The 23656-nt window shown below is 55.2% G+C and overlaps 2 protein-coding genes across 3 annotated transcripts; one reads left to right on the top strand and one right to left on the bottom strand.

The window, feature by feature from the left end:
- Positions 1 to 362: 362 nt before the first annotated feature.
- On the top strand, positions 363 to 13927 carry FXYD3 (FXYD domain containing ion transport regulator 3). Its single transcript, XM_007165106.2, has 9 exons — positions 363 to 412; positions 8564 to 8672; positions 11196 to 11259; positions 12377 to 12409; positions 12517 to 12540; positions 13089 to 13163; positions 13243 to 13279; positions 13604 to 13641; positions 13785 to 13927. The coding sequence occupies exons 3-9, from the start codon at positions 11220 to 11222 to the stop codon at positions 13802 to 13804; spliced, it is 267 nt and encodes an 88-aa protein (XP_007165168.1). The 5' UTR covers positions 363 to 412; positions 8564 to 8672; positions 11196 to 11219; the 3' UTR covers positions 13805 to 13927.
- A 949-nt stretch (positions 13928 to 14876) lies between these two features.
- On the bottom strand, positions 14877 to 23338 carry LGI4 (leucine rich repeat LGI family member 4). 2 transcript variants are annotated; one of them, XM_057533335.1, is made up of 9 exons: positions 22443 to 23338; positions 21945 to 22016; positions 21621 to 21692; positions 20174 to 20245; positions 19990 to 20061; positions 19587 to 19756; positions 17267 to 17431; positions 16679 to 17184; positions 14877 to 15832 (listed from the first exon to the last, which is right to left on the bottom strand). In XM_057533335.1, the coding sequence occupies exons 1-9, from the start codon at positions 22610 to 22612 to the stop codon at positions 15518 to 15520; spliced, it is 1614 nt and encodes a 537-aa protein (XP_057389318.1). In that variant the 5' UTR covers positions 22613 to 23338; the 3' UTR covers positions 14877 to 15517. The 2 variants fall into 2 exon arrangements, with proteins under 2 accessions (XP_057389318.1, XP_057389319.1); XM_057533336.1 differs by lacking the exons at positions 20174 to 20245; positions 21621 to 21692.
- Between the last annotated feature and the right edge of the window lie 318 nt (positions 23339 to 23656).

Consider the following 23656-nt stretch of genomic DNA (forward strand, 5'->3'; position numbering starts at 1 on the left):
AGGGATTGTCTTAAGCCTATCTGGTCCTAGCCTCAGGAGCTGTACGTAGGAGAGATCCCTCCAACCCTCACAGCTGCTCATTGTAGGGAGAAGGATAAAATGGGAGCCCACTCCAGTGGGCTCGTATTCCCAAACCAGTATTTCTTGTTGCAACAATCTTCAAAGAATGTAAATGCGCTGGAAAACATCCCTTCTGAGACCTGAGACTTTTGTCTGAAACCCACAGGGGTGGATGTGTTTTCCATGCGTGAGGACTCCTCCTACAAGAGTTCCATTGTTGGCTGTTGGAAAACACACAGCTGTGCCCCTCCCACCCCACCCCCTTCCAGGAAGGGAACCAGCTTTCAGAATTAGTCATGCTGTCAGCATCCCACACAACAACCCCATTGAATCCAAAGGGCAGCCCTACCGGGTGAGTATTATTCTTATCCCCATTGTATAGATGGGGAAACTGAGGCCCGGGGAAGAAGACTTGCTAGCCCAAGGTCACACAGTGAGAAAGAGGTGGAGCTAGGATTTGAACCTAGGTTTTCTGCCTCTGAGATCCTTCCCTCTCCACTTGTGGGTTTGGGTGCCTCCAAAGTGTGATCCACTAAAGGAAAGGGGAGGGGGGTAACTGATTCTTCTGTTATGGGTCCTGGGACATAGTAACTCTCAAGAATGGTTTTCATTCATTCACACAACACATATTTCCTGAGCACCTACTATGTGCCAGACTTTGTGCTGGGGACACAGAGGACTGTGTTCCATTGAACAGCCAAGGAAGGCCCCTCCCTCCCAGAGCTGACATTATGGGACGTGGGAGGGAGAATAAATATAACCAATAAGCATATAATTACACAGCATGTCAGGAGGTGATATATGCTAGCACTACAGAAAAAAATAGAGAACAGGGTGGGGCGAGGTGGTTTCCAGACTGAAGATGTGGTTTTTTTGTTTTTTTTAAATTTTATTTATTTTATTCTTAGCTGCATTGGGTCTTTGCTGCTGCACGCAGGCTTCTCTCTAGTTGCGGCAAGCGGGGGCTACCCCCCGTTGCGGTGTGCGGGCTTCTCACTGCGGTGGCCTCTCCTGTTGCAGAGCATGGGCTCTAGGCGCGCGGGCTCAGTAGTTGCGGCTCACGGGCTTAGTTGCTCTGCAGCACGTGGGATCCTCCCAGACCAGGGCTTGAACCCGTGTCCCCTGCATTGGCAGGCGGATTCCCAACCACTGCACCACCAGGGAAGCCCCTGAAGATGTGGTTTTAAATCAAGTAGCCAAGGAAAGCCTCATAAAGAAGGTGGTATTTGAGCAAAGCCCTGAAAAAAGAAGATGAGGGAGGGACCCATGTGACATCTGTGAGAAGAGTGAGCTCGGTAGAGGGAACGGCAAGTGCAAAGGTCCTGGGGCTGGAAAGGCACCTAGTGGGTTGGAGGAACAGCGGGGAGGCCAGTGTGTCTACAGCTGAGTGAGTGAGTGAGGGGTTGATGGTGAGGAGAAGTGATGGGGGACCAGGTAGGGGAGTGACTTACAGGTTGCGGGTCATGGTGAGGACCTTGGCTTTTACCAGGAGTGAGATGCAGCCAGAGGAGGGCCCTGATCTGACTCAGGGGTTCACGGGCTCCCTCTGGCTGTGTGTGGGAAGCTGACTGTAAGGGGCGGGATGGGAGCAGGGAGACCAGGGCGGAGGCTGTGTGATGGTCCAGGAGGGAGAGGATGCAGGCTGGGCCAGGGTGGGGACAGTGGCAGGGAAGGAGTGGTTGGTTCTGGCAATATTCTCTGGTGTCTCATTCCCTCTTCTGACCTGCTGTCTGTTCTTGGGACCCACAAAATTATGCGGGGCCCTTGGTCCTACACACTCACAGGGTGTGGAGCCAGACAACCTGCCTTGGAATCCCAACTTTGACCCTTAAATAACTGTGTGTCTTGTGGGGAGGTGACTGAGCTCCTCTGTGCCACAGTTTCCTCCACTGGGAGAACAATGCCTGCGTAGCAAGTGGTAAGTCCCACAGCCCCACATGCTGCAGGATTGTTAGTTGACAACAGAGAGAGGCAGTTAGCAATAGCAGGTAGTGACTCAGGGATGTACAGGGGTGTGCAGTTGGCTCTCAGCACTGCCTTCTTGGATGCCAAGGTGCAGGGGGAAGGGAGATGGGAAGACTGAGATGTCAGGGGCCCTGGCTGCCAGAGGGCTTCCTGGTCAGTGCCTCTGCATGGCAGTGGCTGCCAGCCAAGCTCTCAGAACTGCAGACTCATCTCCCTGCCTCTGCAGCCAAGCAGGAGGCTGCCAGCCCTAGCATCAGCCTCAGAGCCTCAGGGCCCCCCTACCAGGCCAGGGCCGGGCAGCCAGGAGTGGGTAAGGCACCCACGGCTAGCGGGAGGGGCAGAGTGGGTACCAAGGGGTCAGGGACTGATCCGAGAGAAGGAAAAGGAAGACATTGTGTGTGTGGGGGGGGGGGGGAAGAACACAGGCTTTTATCTAAAAGGGAAAAAAATGTATATATATATTTATTGATAAATAATATTTATTTATTGTATAGTATATACATAAATACATGATATCCAAAGTTCAATTAAATTCTGTTTATTTAACATTTAGGTTACCCAATTCTGAATTTATTTTTCCTCCATTGTTTTTTGATCTTGTGTTTTATTATTTTTGTGTAAATGTTAATTAAAAAAATTTTATTGATTCTCCCCAACTTTTATTTTGATTTTTTTTTTAACTACAGAAAAGTTACATAAACAGTACAGTGAACCCAAATACGCTTCACGGAGGTTCACCAATTCTTAATAGTTTGCCTCATTTGCTTTACCTCTCTATGTCTCTACCTATGTTCATAATTTTTTCTGAGTTCTTGCATCTCAGAAGTGTTCTCCTGCCCCTTCTGTGTGCAGGCATTTTACAAGGCTTGGTCTTTTCTGATGCTAGTTGCCAAAGACTTTTCAGGAGGGAGTCTCAAAATATCACCAGGTTTTTCTGTAATCATGCCTTTTCCCCTGACCTCAGGCAGACTCGGGATGACAGTCCTGGGGATTTTCCCTGCCTGAACCGCGCCATGATACATCCCCCAGGGACGAGTCCCCCAGGATGCGTGTGTCCAGGGTCTGTGCTGTAATGGTGGCCACATAGGCAGAGGGTGGGTCTCAGATGGGAGGTGACAGGAGCAGGCCTGGGGCCAGAGCAACTGTGGGTCTCCCTCCCTCCCTCCCTTGAAGCTTCCTATCAGGGCAAGATGGGGCCTGGGTCACCCCGGGGAGACAGACCTGCCCCTCCAACAACTAATGCCAAGGGGGAATGTGGCCCAGTTAGGCCAGATCTTCCACGAGAAGCTGAACATGCAGCTTGTTATGTTGAAATATTCCGAGTTTAAATGTTGACAACAGTGAATTTTTGCAACGCTCTTTGAACTCAAGCAAACATGTACAATCGTTGGGTTGGCCTGGGGGTCGCCAGTTTGAGATCCTTGTCTCAGGGACTGAGACAGGCTGGGAGGAGGCTGCAGGGCTCCCCTCTCAAACCCCCAATCCCCTCTCCTGCTTCCCTATAATTCCAACTCACACTCAGGACTCCTAGCCATCAGCCCAAGCCCCCATCCCCAGTGATGAGGAAACTGGTCCAGGACTGTCAGCAAATGTGGCCCCCTTGCCCACCTGCCCCCATTAGCACCCCTGCCTCACTCCGGCAAGGCCTCTGTGATGGTGAGGGAGGGCATAAGAGCTCCTTTCTCTTATTATTTAAGAAATACTTCAGGAGCACCATTACTGCCAGACGTTGTTCTATATATAATTCAGATGAAAATTTGGGGGAGGACCTGACATGCCAGCAGGGGAGGCGGATAATCAAAGAAGCAAAGAGGAGTTTCCTGGAATATGCTTTGAAGGTAGATAAGTCAGAAGGGAATAGAAAGGGAGAGGGTGGATGTGCTTTTAAATAGAGTGATCAGGGAAGGCCACGTCTTCAGCCAGGACTTGAAGAAGGTAAGGGAATAAGACCTTATGTACTGACATGTGGGAGAAGAATCCCAGACAGAGGGAACAGCTCTTGCAAAGGCCCTGAGGCAGAAACATGCCTGGAGGGGAAGAGGGGTAGCGCAGGGGCGGGGGATGGTGGTACCTGAACCTCCCCCCCGCCCCACCCCGAGCTTGCCTAGTCCCTAAGATAGAGACTCACACAGGTGGCCATAGGGCCAGATCCGACCTTGGACACATTTCATTTGGTACACAAAGTGTTAGGGAAATTAAAAGTCAGTTACCAACATTTAAAAATCAGGAGATTTCATCGTAAAAATCAACCTTTCCAACTTCTCTTGGCGGGTGATGACATTGAGCAGCACAGAGTGCAGATCTCAAGGGGCCTGTTAACCTTAAGTCGCCTTGTCTGGCACCTCATGTGGCTCCTGGAAGCCAGGCAGACAGCAACATGCCCACAGCCACACCCCCAAAGAGTCAAGACAGGACCTGCCAGCTCCCTCTTTTATCCCACAGGTGCTGAATTCTGAGGCCACGGGGAGCAGCCCCACAGAGCCGCAGGAGGCCTCATTTGTCTGCCCAGGGGTATCTCTGTCCCCGTCTTGCCCAGGAAGTAGGAGCTTGGAGCGTCACTGTGATCACGCCTTCCCAGCCCCCCAGCCCAGCCTCTCAGCCTCTACCTGGGAAGGTGAGGCCCCAGCCCCACCAGGACCCCTCTCATGGGTCGGGGTGCTTCCAGCTCCCACAGCCCAGGCTGGCCCATTTAGGGCCTATGAATTTGCCAGGATCCTGAAGAAATACAGCCTTAAGAGAAGAGCAATAAAATGACAGAGCCCTGACTAGCAAAAGCAAATGGCAAAACCCCAATTAATAAAACTTTGAATTGGTGACTACAAATCACCCCACAGCCTTGATTTTGTACTTGAATTCAGCATTCCTGAAAACTTTGTGATGTTCAGAAACTGTCTGTAGGTTTGGTTTTTCTCATTTCGCAAGAATTCCCAGGATACTGAGAAATCACAGCTAATCTCTGCTTCAGCAAATGATTTCGGGCTTCCCTGGTGGCGCAGTGATTAAGAATCCGCCTGCCAATGCAGGGAACACGGGTTCGAGCCCTGGTCTGGGAAGATCCCACATGCTGTGGAGCAGCTAAGCCCGTGCGCCACAACTACTGAGGCTGTGTTCTAGAGCCCGCAAGCCACAACTACTGAGCCCCTGAGCCACAACTACTGAAGCCTGCGCGCCTAGAGCCCGTGCTCCGCAACAAGAGAAGCCACCACAATGAGAAGCCCGTGCACCGCAACGAAGAGTAGCCCCTGCTCGCTGCAACTAGAGAAAGCCTGCGTGCAGCAACAAAGACTCAACGCAGCCATAAATAAATAAATAAGTTAATTAATTTAAAAAACCCCCAAAACAAAAAACAGACAAAAAACCCCAAATGATTTCAAAAGCAAAATGAAGGAGAAATATTCCAAATGGCTTTATTATCTATATAATATGATAATATATAACACATATATTTGTATATAAACATAAACACACAACACATATACATATATAAATAACTGGACACATGTTGAATATGACTGAAGTCAAGCAGGCCTAGAAGACTCATCCCAAAAGAGATTCAACCCCCAATAGGATGCAAGCGGCTGCATGCACGCCACTCCCTGCAGACCTTCCCCAGGGTCTCAGTGTTCACACCTGTACCCATCCACACAGGAGTCTCAAGTCCTGCCCTAAGTCCCAGCCCCTGCCCAACATCCGCTTGGATGGGGCACATTCTGTTCCACCCTGGGTTAGGTATAGGCTTATAAACATCCAAATGCAAGACCATGTGATTAAAACTTCAGGGAATGAAGTTTGCAGAAGGCTCTAATTGGTGGTCCCCCCAGGCTGAAACCAGCCCTTAGATTTGTTTTGTCTGACCTGTATAATTTTTAAAAAATCTGAGCCTTTTTTTGTTTTTTGGCCGCACCACGTGGCTTACGGGATCTTAGTTTCCAACCAGGTATTGAACCTCGGCTACAGCAGTAAAAGTGCCGAGTCCTAACCACTGGACCGCCAGGGTATTCCCTGAGCCAACTTTTAATATTGGGAACTCTACATAAAGGTTCAGGTTCCTGACATCTTTTGAAAGTATAGAAGCAATTGGCTAGAACTGTGTAGAGGTTATCCTTGACATTCTTTTAATTAAACTTTTTTTCAAAGTAGTACACTTGCAGGATTTAAAATTCAGAAGGTAGAAGAGGGTGCATGAGCTTAAGTGAGTCTCCCTTCCCAGCCATCTCCCAGCATCTCGGTCTTCCTCTTCAGAAGCAGCCATGGGTGCCAATCTCCAAAGATATTTCATTCATTTATAAGTATATGAATATACATTATTTTTCCCCTTACAAATGGTAGCATGTGTCTCTACATCTTGCTTTTTTTCCCATAGCAAGATGTCTGGGAGGTACTCCTGTATCTGTCCACATGAGCTTGAGCCAGTGTTTTTGGTGGCTGCCCTTTATTCATTTAAACATTTTATTTTATTTTATTTTTATTTTTAGCTGCATTGGGTCTTCATTGCTGCGCGGCTTTCTCTAGTTGCGGCGAGTGGGGGTACTCTTCATTGCAGTGCGTGGGCTTCTCATTGTGGTGGCTTCTCTTGTTGCAGAGCACGGGCTCTAGGTGCATGGGCTTCAGTAGTTGTGGCATGCAGGCTCAGTAGTTGCGGCTCACGGGCTCTAGAGCTGAGGCTCGCTAGTTGTGGCGTATGGGCTTAGTTGCTCGGCGACATGTGAGATCTTCCTGGACCAGGGCTCGAACCCATGTCCCCTGCATTGGCAGGCAGATTCTCAACCACTGCGCCACCAGGGAAGTCCCGGTGGCCGCCCTTTAGACAGGACAGTAGTTCTGTTTGCCCAGCTGCCACCGTACCTTATAGTCTCATGCCAGTCCTGCTTCATTCATTCATGATTCTTGCCTGGCCCCATTGGCATCTGAGTGTGCAGACTCCGGCACAGGTGAAGGATGGAAGCATCCCTCCTAGCCACCCAGCACTCGCCCCTTCTCTGTCTCGGACACATGCAGTTCCTGGACTTCCCAGCAGAGGGAGACACTACCCCATCCCCAAGACCACCAGAAGGGTCTTAAAAGGAACATCGCAATCTTGAAATGTCTGGGCAAGAGATGTTATCTGACCGGACACAAAGACCCCCTTAGCTGGACTGGGATCCTCCCCCACCAGGCCTCCCCTTCTCTGTTTCTATCTCCCTCTGAACCTCCTGCTTCGACTGAGCCCCACCCTGACTGGGCCCCACTCTTGGCAGGGGCTGGACCCTCCTTGGTGGGAATTGTAGGGAGACCCTGTCTTAGTCGAGGGCCTGGGATTGAGAAATTGCCCAAGGGACCCACATAAAGAAAGCGTGTAGCTGGGCGGGCGTTCCTTGCCCCACCCTTCCCCCTCCCTGCTGAGAAGTCGCGGGGGGGGGGGGGGGTGGGGTGGGGTGGGTGGTGGTGGTCCTTTCTCCCTGCCCCCAGCAGAGCCTTGACCTCAAAAGCCCCTCTCCCTGTCCTGCCCTCCACACTCCCCATGGTACCCTCTCCCCGGCCTGGCTCCTGCACCCCCCTCCCACCCCCACGATGGTGTTGGGGGTCGCCTGGAGTCCAGCTGGTGGCCAGTGCAGAACCACCCTAGGAAGGCCCTGCCCCTCCCCGTGACCCCAATCCTCCGCCAGACACTCAAAGGCGCCTTGTTCTCCATCCAGCCCCCAGACAAAAGTCCCTCTGTCTAAAAAGGCGGAATTGGGGGGAGGGGGCACCCCAACGGGGAACAAGTGGGGGCCTGCACAGACCCCAGCTGGAAGGAATGCCATGAGGAGGAGGGGCAGGAGAGGGAGGAAGGAGGCGAAGGGAGCCTTGCACAGTGCAATGACCTTATCCGGGGTGAGAGACAGCCCCCGTCCCAACACCCACTGTAGAGACATCTGGCTCCCAGCACCCTTGGGAAGAACCCAGGCTGGGAAGGTCTGCCTGGTGCTGGGAACCAGGTCCCAGTCTCCCTAGGCCATGATGGGCACGATGGGGGAGAGGTCATGGTCTACGGCCCAACAGCTCAATCCCCACTTACCCCCTTCCCCTCCGTGCATCCCGTCCCCACCTCATGACCTTGGTCCTATCAGCATCTTCTGCTGACCCTCAAACTGTGTCAACAGCAACAAGTGGCCCGGAGGAGGACTTTAGATCTTCCGCAATGGCCACCCATCCCCCCTCCAAGGACGACACACAATCTAAGTAAAAGAGATTAGGTTAGTACAACCAAAGCATGGCCTTCCCCCCACCGCCCCGCCAGGCAGAAGCTCTGCCGTTAAAGACCTGAACCCCTCCTCCTTCCAGGTCCTTTTCTGAGGGGCAGGAGACTGGAGAAAGCCACCTCCCTGGATGTGCGGGGCAGAGTTCCAGCCCTCATCGCATTCTCCTTCTGCCTCGCCTAAGGCTGCTGTGACCCTAGAGACCCCAGGGAGCTCCCTGCCACTAGTGGTTGGGGGTTGGAACTGTCTCTTTAAGAGCAGGTGTGAGGTGAGAGAGCCCCTGAGCTTTAGGGAGTCAGACTAGTTCTCTACCTGCCCAGGTTTGCTTAGGGCGTGGAGGCTGTGGATAAAGGCAGGACTCAGGCTAAGCAGCCCGGCTCTCTCCCGGAACCTGAACCTGAACCTCCGCGCGGCCTGTGGAGCACGCAGGTGAGGGCCTGGGGCCCCCCTCCCTCCAACCCCTTCTTGGCTCTGCCCCTCCCTCCACTTCTCTCTGCTAAAGACCCCTAGAACCTTCCCCCTTCAAGGTCCTTTGCTGGGGGAGCAGATTAGAGAAAGCCCCCCCTCCCCATCATTCTCCGCACAGGAGGCTGGGTGAGCCAGCTGGGGTGAGGGTAAGGCCCACAGATGGGATTGGGGTGTCTGTTAGACTGGGGGGTCTGGGTCGATCGGGGTTTCTGAGTAGAACAGAAGTATTTGGATCGGGTGGATGACTAGGTAGACTCAGGGCGTCCGCGCATTGGGAATATGTGGGTCCTGGAGGCCTCTCGGGGAGGGCGCTGGTGGCTTCCTGGGGAAGCTCTAAAATGGGGAGGTGGCGCGGAGACTTCAGGGACACGAGGGAGTCGTTTTGCTCAGGCCTGAAGGGCCTGGCCACCATCATGGAGAAATAGAGCGATAGTAGGGGGTGGATGGCGGAAAGTCCTCACACCAGCACTGGGATCTCTGGGGCCAGGACAGAGCAGAGAAGGGTGGGCGCAGCCTCCGTCTGCAGGCTTTCTCTCCAAGGCTTCACACCGACTGCAGTCAGTTCTGGAGCTGCCCGGGGGCCTCTTCCAATAACAGCCTGAACAGGGCAGGAGAGGGCAGATGCCCGGATGCCAGCTCCCAGCAGCCCACACCATGGGACAGTAGGGTGGAAATGTCGTGCAGGGGCTGGGGTACGGCTGAGACCACCCATCAGTGCCCCTTGTGCTGGGGATGCTGGGAGATGCCTGGGGAGGGGGTGTATGGGGGTGTACGGAGCCCTCGCCGGCCAGGGAGGCTTGGAGGCTCCCATGGAAAGAGGCTGAAGCGCTGAGACTCTGAGTCCCGGGTGACAGTATAGAGCATTAAGCCGAATTCGCAGGAGTGACAGGGTTGCGACAGCGACGTGGGCTAATCCTAGTGCCAACTTCATCGAGCTGCAAAGATTATATGCGTGAACAAGCGCAAAGAGCTGAGAACAGAGCCTGGTGTGGGGTAAACATTCAATCAGCACCTGCTCTTATTACTAGTATTAGTGTGATCGTGGGGTGACAAAGGCTCACGTGTTCGCTTTAGACTACAGGTGGTCCTTCTACAGACCTGTGCCGGGAACCACTAGGCTGTCCTGCCCACATACACACTCCAACTCTCCCCGCACCGCCCCAAGTTTGGGGGGGCGGTCTTAAATGCCTTAGTAATGTTCCCCAAAGCTACAGGCCCTTTTCCTGCCTGAATGCTCAAAGAAATGAATGCTCAAATTAAAACTGTGAGTCTGGTATATGGGATGAACTGGGAAGCTAAGAAGGTTCCCAGGAAAGAAATTCAGGGAGGGAGTTACATGGAGGCCAGAGAGAGAGAGAGACGGGACGTGCTCTCCAGCTGTGGGCAGGAGACAGAGCAGGGAATGTCAATGGGCTTTTTACCAGGCTTAGGGAGGGTGTGTGTTTTGCCGTCTGTGAAATGGGGCCTATAACCAATGGCCTCCGGGATTCTTGGGGGATTACATGAGAGAAAACCCAGCAAGGTCATTTGGCGGTGCCCAGCACAGGGTGGGTCTAAGTGTGAGCTCTTGCTATCAAGATTGGGACAATGTGTGCTGTGGCAGTGGGGCAGGGGCGGGGGAGGGGACAGGGGGACGCACAGGGGGACTGATACTGGGCCAGGAAGGGGGGCGTCAGAGTGTTCTTCGTGCTGGGCAGGCCTACCTGGGGAAAGAGGAAGTGTTTGCTGCCAGAGGAGCTTGGTAGGGGTAGAGGCAGGACCAAGAACTGGGGTGGGGCAGAAGCAGGACGGTGGGGTGAGAGGAGTGTGGGGCAGAAGATGAGGCTGGGGCTGCCCTCTCCCTCCCCCCTCCCCCCTCCCCCCGTCCTCTCTGAGTTCTCTCCTCCCCACATCCTGCCCAGAGCAACAAGAGGAGCCAGCTCAGTCCCCAGCCCTTGCCCAGCCCAAGTTCTGCGAAGTCTGGGCAGGGCGGGCAGGCTCCGAGCTGTCTATGGGAGACACTCCCAGGAACCGGGCCTCCTGCCACCTGGCTCCCAACACCCCATTTCCCACAACACCCCAAGGCCCTGAGAGAGTCCTGAGTTAGGAACAGCCTCCGCAGAGCCAGGTCTGGTTTAAATTCCGCTTCCTGGCAAGGTGACCTTGAGCACCCACTTTTACCTCTGGAGCCTCAGTTTCCGCATCTGTAAGATGGGAATAACAGCGGGCGGCACCTTCCTCATTTGGTTGCCAGGGCAATTCACTTAAAGCCTCAAGTCCACGTCCAGTGAGTTATTATTGCTGCTCCCCCTTCAGGTCTGCGTTCTCACCCAGCCCCCACTGCACTTTCCGGCTCCTTCTTCATTATCTCTCAGCCCAGCGAGTTTCAAGGCCAGGCTTTCTGCCCTGGGGTGAGCTGTGTACCCTGGATAAGGAGCACAGTAGCAGGGGATTGGGAACCAGAGGCATCCCGGTGGCCCTGCTAAAGCTGGACCTTCCCCCTAGATCCCTCCAGGCCAGCTCTCCGACATGCAAGAGGTGGCCCTGAGCCTGCTCGTCCTCCTGGCAGGTGAGTGCCCGTTCCTGGACTGCCTTTCCCCTGACCCCCTCAGCTGCATGCTGACCACGCTTGCGTGTGGCTCTCTCGTGCTTTCTGCCTCCCCTGTGGGGTGGTGAGTCTCAGGACAGCATCTCCTGGAAGGTGGGAAGTGCCACACTGGTGATTTCAAGGAACACATAAAGTAGGACCTCTTACAGCAGAGGTTCACACAGCTCGTCATGCGTGGTCTTGATGTCTCCTTGATGATATCAAGAAGTCTCAGCCCTGGGCTACTGTGTCTTTAACACTTCTTAACACTTGATTACGAGAGGTAAAAGTTTCGAGGTTATGTGGCAAGTTACCAAAGCCCCTTGTGCCTCAGTTTCCCCATCTGGACAATAGTAGCACCTACTTATAGAGTCACTGTGAGGATTAAATGAGTTACTATTTGCAAAGCACTTAGAAGAGTGCCTGGGACAGAGTAAGCACCATGTGTTTGTGCTTTAAATATAATTTAAAAATGTGAACCTCCCTTTAACAAAGAAAGAACAGAGCTTAGGCCCAGAGCTAAGGCAGCCCACTGCTTCTAGCCAGAATTCAATCCTAGTCCTTTGCTTTCATTGTATCTGTTTTTATCCATTAGATTGGGCAAGACTGCCATTCCATTCAGGGTAGTGATGTAAAGTTGCATTTTTAAATAAAGCGTACTAAGTTTATAATTAGTAAGTCACTTTAAGGGGAATGGTGAGGGATGGGTGGGATGTGGGCGTGGCAGAACCAGGAGATGAGGGCTGAGAATGCCTGGGAGCTGAAGCCACTTGTCATCTTGACAAGACCATCGCTCGTTTCCACGGGGGGTGCGGATTAGCCAGGTGTCTGGAAACATCAGGCCAAAGGCTGGCTAGGTGGCCCAAAGCCACCCAGGTGAAAACCTATTTCAGGTGTGGGGCTGAGTTGGGGGAAACCCTCATTTCTGAGGTGGAACGTGCAGAGGAGCTAGTTTGGGGTTGGACCCCTGTGTCTGTGGGAGGTGGGAAACTGTCCATCAGGGGACCCTACGCTGAGGCCTGGAGCTCCAACGGCCCTGTCCCCAGCTTTGCCGAAGCCAGCACCCCCATCTCTCTCCTACCCTGCTTCTCCCCGCCAGGCCTGCCTGCCTTGGATGCCAACGACCCGGAAGGTGAGTCAGACCGACTCTTCCACCAGTCCCACCCCCAAAGTCTCCCCCAGGACCCCTGCATCCCCACTCTTATCCTGGATTCATGTCCTATTTTTCTTTCCTTGCAGATAAAAACAGTCCTTTCTACTATGGTGAGAGCCTGTGCCCCTCCCTTTGCAGCCCCACTCACCCCTCAGACCGATTTCGTGCCAACGGTCCCACACAGGGTTGGGTGAGGGTCTGATGGGGGTGACCCGGGGGCGAGGATTGGGGCATTGAACAGTAAACACAGTGGATTAAGGGAACAAGACATGCCCGCCTGGTCCTTGGAACCACCCCCATGTTTTCTTCCACGTAGCCCCATGTTCCCTCCCTCCCCTCCTCAGGCCTCTGCTCAAATATGCCCCTTCAGCAGGGTCCTCCCTGGCCACTGTCCCTAAAAGAGCTATCTTCTGACCCTCCGTCCCCTGGCCCTGCTTATTTGTCTTCAGACTGCTTCTCTCTATACCTAACCCCACGTTAGATCTCTGTCGCTTGCTGTGTAGAGACTGGAAAGTGAGCGCGGGGGCTGGAGGGCCGTCTGTTCTCTCCACTGCTGCATCCCACATCAGGGGTGCCTAATGCATATCGTCAGGCGGTTGGGGGCTTGGATGAGGCGGGCAAGGGCTGGCACCGAGGGCCCCCTCTGGGTTTCTCCTAGACTGGTTCAGCCTCCGTGTCGGCGGGCTCATCATCGCAGCGGTTCTGTGCGCCATCGGCATCATCGTCCTCATGAGTGAGTGAGGAGCTGGCGGGGGAGCGGGCAGCGCAGGGCGGTGGGTGTCCTCCCCTGACATCCCTCTCTCTCCTAACAGGTGGGAAATGCAAATGCAAGTTCAGCCGGAAGCCCCGGTAAGATGGGTTCCAGGCAGTGTGCCTGCCTTATACTGGACAGACACCTTTCAGGGGTAAAGAGCTAAATCTCGCAAAAAAAAAAAGGCCAGGTCTCTGGGTCTTGCCCTGGAGAATTCCTGCTACTGAGATTTTCCAGGTTTATTCTTCAGAGCCATGAATCCTCAGAGGGCCTCCAATCATGAAATGCTTTGGTCCCTGGGATGGTACAACTCTGTGGGAAAATAGATAGGAAGCTACGTCGGGGCAAGCTGAGGATCCTCTAGCCTTGAGGGAGAGGATAAATGGGGGTGAACGGAGATCTCACCACTTTTCTTTTCCTAGCCACCATCCAGGGGATGCCCCACCTCTCATCACTTCAGGTAAGACAGGGACAGAATGGGGCTGACTGGGACACAGGGTATGAGGTGTGTGTGTGTGTGTGTGTGTGTGTGTGTGTGTGTATGCCCCCTGGGGAGAAATAACCTGATCCACTCTCACAAGCTGACCCTGTCACCTCTCCCAGGCTCTGCCCATAACTGTTGAGGATGGATCAGCTGAAAGAGCACCGAGGGCCACTCTTTCCCCAAGTCCTGGCTCTGCACAGGAGCCTGAACTCCAGGATGGAATTCTCAGACCCCCTGGCCAGGGGTCCATCTCATCTCTCACTGGAGGGGGTCTTTGTTCAATGTTCACTCTAAAATGATCTTGCCTCATGCCCAAGCAGCCTCGAAACTCCCTATGTGCGCGTTGGGGTTTTGGGGGGCCAGGAGAAGGTGGATGTGCATGGGGGCCAGCATGGAAGCTGGCAGCTGAATCTCTCCACTGAGACAAGCCCACAGGCCTGCTTCCTCATGACCTGGCGGACAGCATGGGGCCTGACCTCTGCCTCCGTGGCCATGGGAGCCACATCTGCCATTTAAAATGCTCTAGTAGCCACATGGGAGACATGTTGAGAGTGAAAGGGAGCTCTAGCCAGATGGAATGCTGGGACACTCAGGTGGACAGTGGGACCATCCCAGGAAAACTAGGATGTGGGATCATCCTGTCACAACAGGAGTACCCAGATAGCTTATAATAGTGACCCTCTGACTCACCTCAGACCCCATTTTATTATAAAAGACCCTTCCTAACACTCAAATGGTCCTGTAAGACCTTTAAATTATTCCCCATGATACTCCTAATAACATATAATGGCCACATGGTGTGAGAACTTCCAACAAGCCCTAAACTCCCTTGAGACAGTCTCCAATACCCAATAAGACTTCCAAAATGTCCCCAAGAGCCATAAAAATGCCTAAAATCCTTCAAAACACCCCGAAGTATCTCCTACAATACATAAGACATGAGACCAACAATAAGCCCGTGACCTGTCCCCTAATAATGCCCTTAAATCCCTTGGACATCCCACGAGGCCCCCCATAAGCATGAGCCCACACTCCTTAGAAACCTCCCGAAAGCTCAACAAGGGCAGCCAAAATGTACCCTGGGACACCTCCCCCCGCTCCATAATACCATTCCTGGGACACCAATCCTCCTCCCTCACCCCACCCCATGCCACAGCAGACACCCTCTCCCAGTGACCCCACAACAACCGGTGAGGCGGGTGCACAGCGCGTTTATTGAGCTCATACACTTTCTGTCCTCGCCCCTTTCACCGACCGAGGACGGGTACCTCGGACTCCGGGCAACAATTCTCAATTTCCCGCCTATTCCCTGCGCAAGCGCAACAGGGAAGACACACTGGGCTTCCGCCTCGGCAGCAGGCATGCGCACAAGCAGCAGAGGAAGTTAGCAAGCCCGACAGGGAAAACTGCCCAGCTACTGATGACGTCATGGAGGCGGGCACTAAAAGCGATTGGCTGGATTGAGTTTAGAAGGAAAAGGAAAGCTATCCTCTCCGTAGTACTTTTACAGGGAATAGGAGGGGTGAGAGTGGGTTGAGGGGGGCGCTTCCAGACCTCATGGAGCGCTGCACATTACCCCCCCCCCCATGATTTCTGTACTGGCTCTGGGCGGCGGTGCCCCAGCCTGAGCCCCCAAGTCATCCTTGGTGGGGGAGGGGTCATCTGCCCCCAGCCAAGATGTTGCTTAAGACTGGAGGAGCAGCTCTTGCCTTGAACTTGGCCTGTGGTCAGTATCTCACAGGACCAGCAGTCACCTCTGAGTAGGGCCAGGAGTCCAGGCAATGGGGCATCCAGAGGCCCAGGACTCCCCATGCCAACCCTCTGCCAGCCATGTCCAGGGTCCCTTCCAGTCTCAGGCACTGAGGTCTAACTCGTGATGCTGGTAGATCTGTGTGGGGCCCTTGAAGCAAGCAGCGAAGAGGAAGCGTCTGCCGGCCATGGTGATATGGGCAAAGGCACGGGGGGCCACCAAGGCTGGGGGCCCCAGCTCCTGCAGTGGCTCCAGGAGCCCCCTGTCAGGCTCAAGGCGGAAGACCTGGCTGAAGGCGAAGTCGCTGCCCAGGATAGCCAGCTGGTCCCTGGCGATGAGCAGTGGCTGGAAGACGTGGGCACCGCGAGAGGGAAGCTGCTGCAGCGGGCGAAACATGGAACCATCCCAGCGCATGACCTGCGGAGGGTGGCCGCTCATTAGGGCTGGGGTCCAAGAGGGCCAGGCCTGCCCGTCAGTGGTCCTCTAGACTTTGGAGGACTTGGAACAGCTTGGGAACAGAGGCCTGTAGGTCCCCAAACTCCCACAGCTTTCTTATCTTCATAAATGTCACCACCCAGCTGCTCAGGCCACTGACTTGGAGTCATTCTGAGCCCTTCTCTCTCCCTCACACCCCACATAGAATCAGTCAGCCCTGGAATCTGTCAGTTTCACCTACGGTGGTATTTATGTCTCTCATTTATTCTGGCCGCACTCCAGCCCAGCCACAGATGGTCCCTCCTGGACCATCACACAGCCTCCTTCCTGGTCTTCCTGGTCTCCCTGCCCCTGTCCCTGTTTCCACAGTCTGCTCCGCATGCAGACACCCTGTGAACACCTGCGTCAGATCAGTGTCTTTTAGGCTCAGAGCCCTCCCCCTGGCTGTACCTCAATCCAGAGAGAGAGTGCTGGAGGGGGTGGGCCGTCAGCCCTGGGGCTTCAGGGTGTGATGGTTGTGATTAAATGTAGGTGCTGGGGTGTGTCGGAGTTTGGCGGTAGAATCTCGGGGCCATTGTCAGTGTTGGGGGATGGGGAGGGGTTTAGGGTCAGCCAGCCTCGAGGGGTCACAGTCTTGGAGTCAGTGTTGGGGTGGGGTCAGAGCTCAAAGATCGGCACATTAGGAAGGTCAGCCCGTGAGGCGGGTCAGAGTTCAGAGGTCAGTGCGCAAGGTGGGGTCAGTGCTGAAAGGCCAGCCCTGAGTGGGAGTCCGCTGCTACAGGTCAGGCCCGGCCTGTGCCTGCCCCACAGGACTGGGCTCAGCCTCACCATGGAGTCCCCGATGTAGCGTGTCAGGCACAGGAACACATCTCCGCTGGCCTGGAAGTGGCGTGTGGCATAGACGTCCTCGGCCTCGGGGATGTCCGTGCGCCTCTCGAAGCGGCCCCCAAACCAGTGGAAGAGCACGGGCCGCTGCGAGGCGGAGGCTAGCAGCAGATGGGGCCGGCCGTCCAGCTCGAGGGCCTCGGCATCCGTGTCCCGGTGCCAGGCGTGCAGGCTCTGGCGCGGGTAGAAGCCGGGCCCGTCGCGGCACAGCAGCGTGGTGCTGCCCGCCTTGGAGGCGTCGGCCACCACGAAGCAGGGCTGCCCGTCCAGCCACAGGAGCTCGGCATCATTGGGCCGCAGCAGCCGCCGTGGAGCCAGGGCCTGCAGCGGGGCCAGGCGCAGGTCGGGGCCGGGCCGGGCCCACAGCTGCGAGCCTCCCCACAGGCGGGCGGCCAGCACAAAGAGGCGCGGGCCCAGTACCAGCGGCTTGCAGGACACCACCGAGGGCGCTGTGGGGAGTCGGGGAGCAGGGCGCCGGTCAGGCGAGCTGGGCAGGCTACCTGGCAGGCGGGAGGATGGGAGTGGGCTTACCAGACAGCTCTTCCTCCTGCCGGAAGCGCTGCAGGCTGTAGTCCCAGGTCAGGATCAGGCAGCGGCCGGCAAAGGGCTGTGCCAGGACGACGTGGGGCTCCCCTTGGTAGGAGAACGCCTCTACGCCCAGCGCCGACTCGCCGACAGTCTGGAACCAGGACAGCTCTGGGAGGGGGTGCAGCGGGGAGGGGAGAGAGTCAGGCAGGCCAGGGGCACCCCACGGGTCCTCATCACTGAGCCCCGGTTTGCACACCTCTGGGATGAGGACCACCACGGTGTTGACCTCGTAGGGACATACAGTGGAATCTTTTTACCTATGGACGTATTAACTCGCAACAACACGGCGGTACTCTATTTTCTAAGCTGCGTGGCCTCATCAAATAGTTGCTTAGAAGTAGCATATTTATTCATTCATTTAATCTCACAAGATCCCTATGGGTTATGTTCTGTTATTCTAGCCACTTTATAGATGAGGAAACTGAGGCTAAGAGGCACAGGCAGCCAGCTGTCCAGCCAAATCCATCCTTCCCATCTTCCAGGAGGTAGGATAGCAGCTGGGCGCACAGCTGCCCAGCCAGAGGACACATTAGCCCAGCACTCCCCCTACACTGGCCCCCGGCCTTGAGGTCCGGTGTGGCCATGACCAGACCAGGTTCCCAGTGGAACAAGAGCAGAGTGATGGCTGTAGTGCTCGCCTTGCTTGCAGGAACATGGCTCATCCTGGACTTGGCCCTTTCCCCTTCTCCTTGTGAACTGGCATATGCACAGGGCCACAGCTCGGTTTCCGCCGTGGAAAGCAGGATAACACCCAGGGGCTGCCCCACCTGCCTGGACTGCTCACCTCAGACCCTTCTGTTTTCTTTAATTCATGGTATTTACAGCCTCTTTGTTACAGCAGCATAGCATTTTTGGTAATGGTGCACCCAGATTGCCCAGTGTGGTGGCGGTGGAGCCGGGTGGTGGACTCCAGTTTACAATACTTCAATCTACATGCCAGGCCCTACTCCTAGGCACCAGGGTTGAAGCAATGAACCAAACCACTAAGCATACCTGTCCAAAGGGGATCTTTTAAAAATGGCCATCAAATCATGTCACTCCCTGCTCAAAACCCTCCGTGGCTTCCCACAGCCCTCTGGATAAAGTCCGCCCTGTTCTCTGTGGCTTTCAAAGTCCTGCAGAGTGAGGCGCCTGCACCTTCCACCTCGTCTGTGTCCTTCCCTTCCTCACTCCCGCAAACCAGACGTGCCTCCCTTTGATCCTCATTCAGGACGAGCTCTGTGCTGCCTTGGGGGTCACTGTGCATGCTGGGCCCTTCCTCTGTACTCCACTTAGCTACATCCTCATCTAGTGCTACCTCTTCAGAGAAGCCTTCTCTGATGCCCCAGGTAAGGCAGGACCACCCCCTAAACTCTCTCATCACCCCCTGTGTTTATCACAATGTGTACCATACACTTATTGGTGCAATGTTTTATTTAATGTCTGTCTCCCCACCCCCAGGACTGTGACCCCATGAGGCCAAGGCCAAGGCCCTTAGTCACCACAGTGTGCCCATCGCCTCTCAAAGGGATGGGCACCGAGTGGACCTCGGTGACTGTTTGTTGAATAATGGAATGAAGAGTGACTAAGTTAAATTCCCTTGTTCTGTGAATCCCAAAGACCAAAAACATGTCTTACGCTTTGATGATGATGATGTTAGTAATGGTCTTCAGGTTTGAACTCAAATGTCCACTCCTTCCTGACCCTCCAGCTGTGCCTGGCCCCCGCTCTGGCTCTGGGCTCCCGTAGCTCCATGGTTTCCCTCCATCCCGGCCCTGACCCCTCTGTGCTGTCCCCATCCCAGCCCTGATCATTCTGGGCCATCCCTCTCTGCTTGCCTCTGGCTGTGGGCTCTGTGAGGGCAAGACCCAGGACTGGCTTCATCACTGCTGTGCTCTCTGCTTTGCCCAGTACCCATAAAGGTACCAAAATATATTTGTGGAAAAGCAAAATGATCATAGGAAGTATTTTTTAAATGGTCGATTTTATATCAATAACAACAAAGACGAGAATGAACATTTATGGGGGCCTCCCCTCCCAGGCCCTGCGCCAAGCACATCACTGAAGTCTCACAGCAGCCCTGTGTCACTGTTTATTTCCCCTATTTACAGATAAGAAAACTGAGGCTCAGGGAGGTGATGCTGCTTGCTCAGAAGACTCACAGCCAGGAAATGGCAGAGCAGGGAGGGAGGTGAGCCCCTCAGGCCTGGCAGCCGTTCCCCAATCTCCCACCTTCTTCCTGGAGCACCTGCTGTCCCTCCCACCCCACCGGGAAAGCCCCCACCTATGGCTCTGCACTTGAACGTCTTGGGGTCGAGGTGGTGGAGCTGCATGTGGGCCAGGGCGGCGGGGCCGGCACAGGCCCCAGTCCCCACGCTGGCGTTCACGGTGGGTATCCACTGCAGCAGCCAGAGGACACGGCAGTCACACTGGAACGGGTTCCCGCGGAGGTCCCTGGGGCAAGAGGCCGGGGAGGGGCTGCGACCCGGATTCCACTCCCTGGGGGCCATGCTCCCCACCCGTCCCCAGGCAAGGTTTCAGGATAGGGCCCCCAAGTGGTGTGGAAAATATGTAGGAACCATCGCAGTCATACTCATTTGTGCCAACCAAGAGTGGGCACAGATGTCCCCTTCCCCCACCCAAACATCCCCAAATCCCCCCACCCTCCCAGCCCCCTTGAGCCTCACACGTGAGTCAGGGTCTCCAGGCCTCGGAACAGGAATCTGGGGAGGGTCTCGAGATGGTTATTGGCCAGGCTTCTGGTGGAGGGAGAGAAGGAGAAACCATCAGCAGCTCCCAGGATACGCTGCGTGCCTGGGTGATGGGTGCGGGGTGCCTGTCAGGGCGGGCTGGGGCGATGAAGGCACGCACAGGTGTGTGAGTGAGCGGAGTCCTCTGAGAGCGTTCTTAGAGATGGAGCCAATCTCATTGTCTTCGATAAAGCTGTGGAGGGAAGGTGGGGTCAGGGGGCGGCCCTTGGTTCCCTGCCGTGGCCCTGCAGTGCTTGGGGAACTCACCCCGTGGAAGCCATAGGCCACTGGAATGTGCCGAATTCTCCCCCAACACCTTGCATAATCCCAGGGAAAACCTCCCAGGAACCTCTCCTCACCAAGGTCCCAGCCTACAGTTTCAGGACCCAAGAACCTGACCCTAGGGTCATTGCCAGCCTCACCGTGAACACTGCCACCACCATCACCACCACTGCTGCCATGATCACCAACACCAGCACTAGCACCAATATTACCACCCATACCTCCACCATCATCCATTATGCCCAGTGCCTCTACCATCGTCATCAACCCCAGTACCAATAACTGCCGTCATCACCAACAATATACCATGTCACCACTGTCACCAATACCATCACCACCCATTCCCATCATCAATACCAACACCAACACCAACACCATCATTACCAAACCCACACCAGCAACACTGATAAGCATCACCAAGAACACAGCCTTTGTGATCAATACCAAAATCATTGCCACCATTATCACAAGCTTCAGCACTAGCACCAGCACTGCCAACACCAGAAACATCACCTTCACCCCCAGCACTCACATCATCACCCATCAGCACCACTACTGCCACAATTTCCATACATACGAACATCTCCGCCATCACCACCAAACCCCATACCAACAACATTGACATTACACCAACACCAACATCCTACCCAAAACCATCACCAACACCAACACCAATACAAATACAATAATTACCAATGGCCAGAATACTGATAATTATCACTAACACCAACCCTTCAAACTTCATCATCTGTACCACCAATAGCACCATCACCATTGGGTCCACCATTTTTATCAAAATCATCCCCACTCCACCACCCTCAATAATGCCACCACTTCCCTGTGAATAGCTGCAGCAGAATCACCACCACCACCATTACCATCACCACCAGCACCAGCACTAATGCTGGCATAGTCATACTGTCATCACCACCGTTACCATCAGTACCACCATCACCACCATCACCATCTAACTCAGAATAGTTTCCTCTTAATTTGAAACACTTCCTTATCTCTGGCCTCTTGTAACCTCCCTGGGCTCCCGAAAGTCAGGTAGGACCAGAAACAGTCATGGGTCGTCCAGGCCTTTTGTGAATCTTGAAACAGAGAGGGCAGTTGAGCAGGAGCCCCAACCCCACTCAAGAGGCCCGGCCTCTTGCCCCCTCCAGGATGGTCCCTTGTCCAGACACTTCCTCCCCAGGGCAACAAGCCCCTATCTCCCCCACTCTAGGAGACACAGAGGGGCTCCTCCTTCCTCTCCCGGGCCCCCATCTCCTGGCCTCACTCACAGGTACTGCAGGTGGGACAGGCCCGCAAACGCATCGTCCTCGATCACGGAGAAGGAGTTAGACGTGAAGAGGCTGGCAAGGAAGTTAGACAGAAATTTTTCCAAGGTTGCTGCTCCCTACCTGACACGTTAACCGTGCCCCCTCCCAACCCCAGCCCACGTGGGCACGGTCACACACACATACGCATGCAACGTGAGTATGTGCGTGACACGGATGCTTTCACGGACATGCACACACACGTATGTGTGTCCAAGCCTCCCCCACGCTCATGTGCACGGACACCCCCTCCCTCAGGTGGTCGTCGCTAAGCCGGGCCCCACTCACAGCAGGTGCAGTGACGGTACCCTCAGGAAGCTGCCGGCCTTCAGCTGGGTGACTCCAGTCCTAACGAGTGAGCTGGGGATGTGGGCAATGGTGGGCGAGGAGAAAACCGCTCCAGTGTGCCAGTCCCATCCCAGAGCTGTCTCCTGTGTCCGGGGGTGGGGCGGAGGGGACCCTGGCATGCCACCTGACCCTGGGTGTGTGTATTTCCCCTACATCCCAGGGGAGACAGGCATTTGCCCTCCTCGCTTGGCAAGGATCCTGGCAGCGCTCAGCCCACCCCACGGCTCTCCCTCCTCCCAGGCCCCGATGCTGCCCCTGCCCTTGGAATTTCCCTCGCGCTCCTTTCCAAATCCCAGCAGCCCCCTTTCAGGCCTCCCGACATCCTTTGCTGCCCCCCTCCCAAGATCCTGATGGGTCCCTGTTTCCTTGGGGAGCCAGCCCCTGGGGTCCCAGGACTCCCATCCCCAGCCTCAGGCTTCCGGAGGGCCTGACACTCACAGCGACAGCAGGGTCGGGGCGAAGCTCTCGGGCAGGTCCGGGGAGCCCTCACACAGGGCACTGTCTTTGGAGCAGGAGCAACCCAGAGGACACTTTCCCTTTGGGGGTCTCCAGGCCTCCCCCACGCCCACCCCAGCCAGCAGCAGCAGCAGGATTCCTGCCCCTCCCATGCCCCCTGACCTCCGCCGAGGCACCGGCTTCTCTCTGCCCACCCAGCTTGGCCCAGGTCACGGCCACTACATCTCCCACGCCAGGTGACCCTCCATGCCGCCAGCTGGCACGCTCTGCCCTGGCTTCTCTCTCCTCTTTCTTGGTCTCTCCTCAGTCTGTTTTTCTTCCTGTATCTCTTTGGTGTCTAATTTTCTGTTTATTTCTCTTTCCCTGTCTTTCTGTCTCTCTCCCTTTTTATACTTCTGACTCCGTGAGTTAGTCTGCTTCCCACTCGCTATCTCTGTCTCTCTATTTCTATCTGAATTGTCTCTCTGTCTCTGTTTCTCTTTTTCTCTTTCTGTCTGGCTCCTTCTGTCTGTTGGCCTCTCTTTCTGTGTGTGTCTGAGTGTGTGTGTGTGTGTGTGTGTGTGTGTGTGTCTCCCTCTGTCTGGTGTCTTTATTTCTGTCTCCCTACCCCCCCTTTCCAGCTCCCTGGAAGTTTCTTCCCCTCCTCCCACGTCCCTTCTCCCAGGAGGTTTGGGAAAGGGACTCGCTGGGTGCTCCAGGCAAAGCAGGGCAAGGAGGAGGGGGTCAGAGGCCATAGGAAGAGCAGCCCTGGGGAAGGGGCCAGAGGGCCCCATGGGAGGGGAGGGGCCACAGAGGGTTGGAGCTGCCCTGGCTCCTCCTGGCCAGCCCCCTCCCCAGATTCCCCACTCCACCCCACTCACGGAGTGTGAGGAGGGTGTCACCAGCTTGGGGGCCGGATGGCTCTGCATGCAGGAGGTGGGTGGGAGGAGAGACCACTAAGGGCTGGAGCCGCAGTGGCCACTCCCAGCCAGCCCCCTCCCCTGGCCCCAGTAGGGTTGGGTGGGCGCTGGCACCCAGGCTGGAAGGGACCAGCTCAAGTCCAGCTGCTCCCTCTGGTGGCGACACTCAGCAGGGCAGCCACCCTGCCCCAAACCCACAACCTCTCTTGCCCGAAATTAACTCCTTGAGTACCCACCACTCACTTAGGGGTAGGGAGCCAACCCAAGGAAAAAAGGATGATAACGATGCCACCCCTT

Source organism: Balaenoptera acutorostrata, chromosome 19, assembly GCF_949987535.1.
Source record: "Balaenoptera acutorostrata chromosome 19, mBalAcu1.1, whole genome shotgun sequence".
Classification (NCBI taxonomy): domain Eukaryota; kingdom Metazoa; phylum Chordata; class Mammalia; order Artiodactyla; family Balaenopteridae; genus Balaenoptera; species Balaenoptera acutorostrata.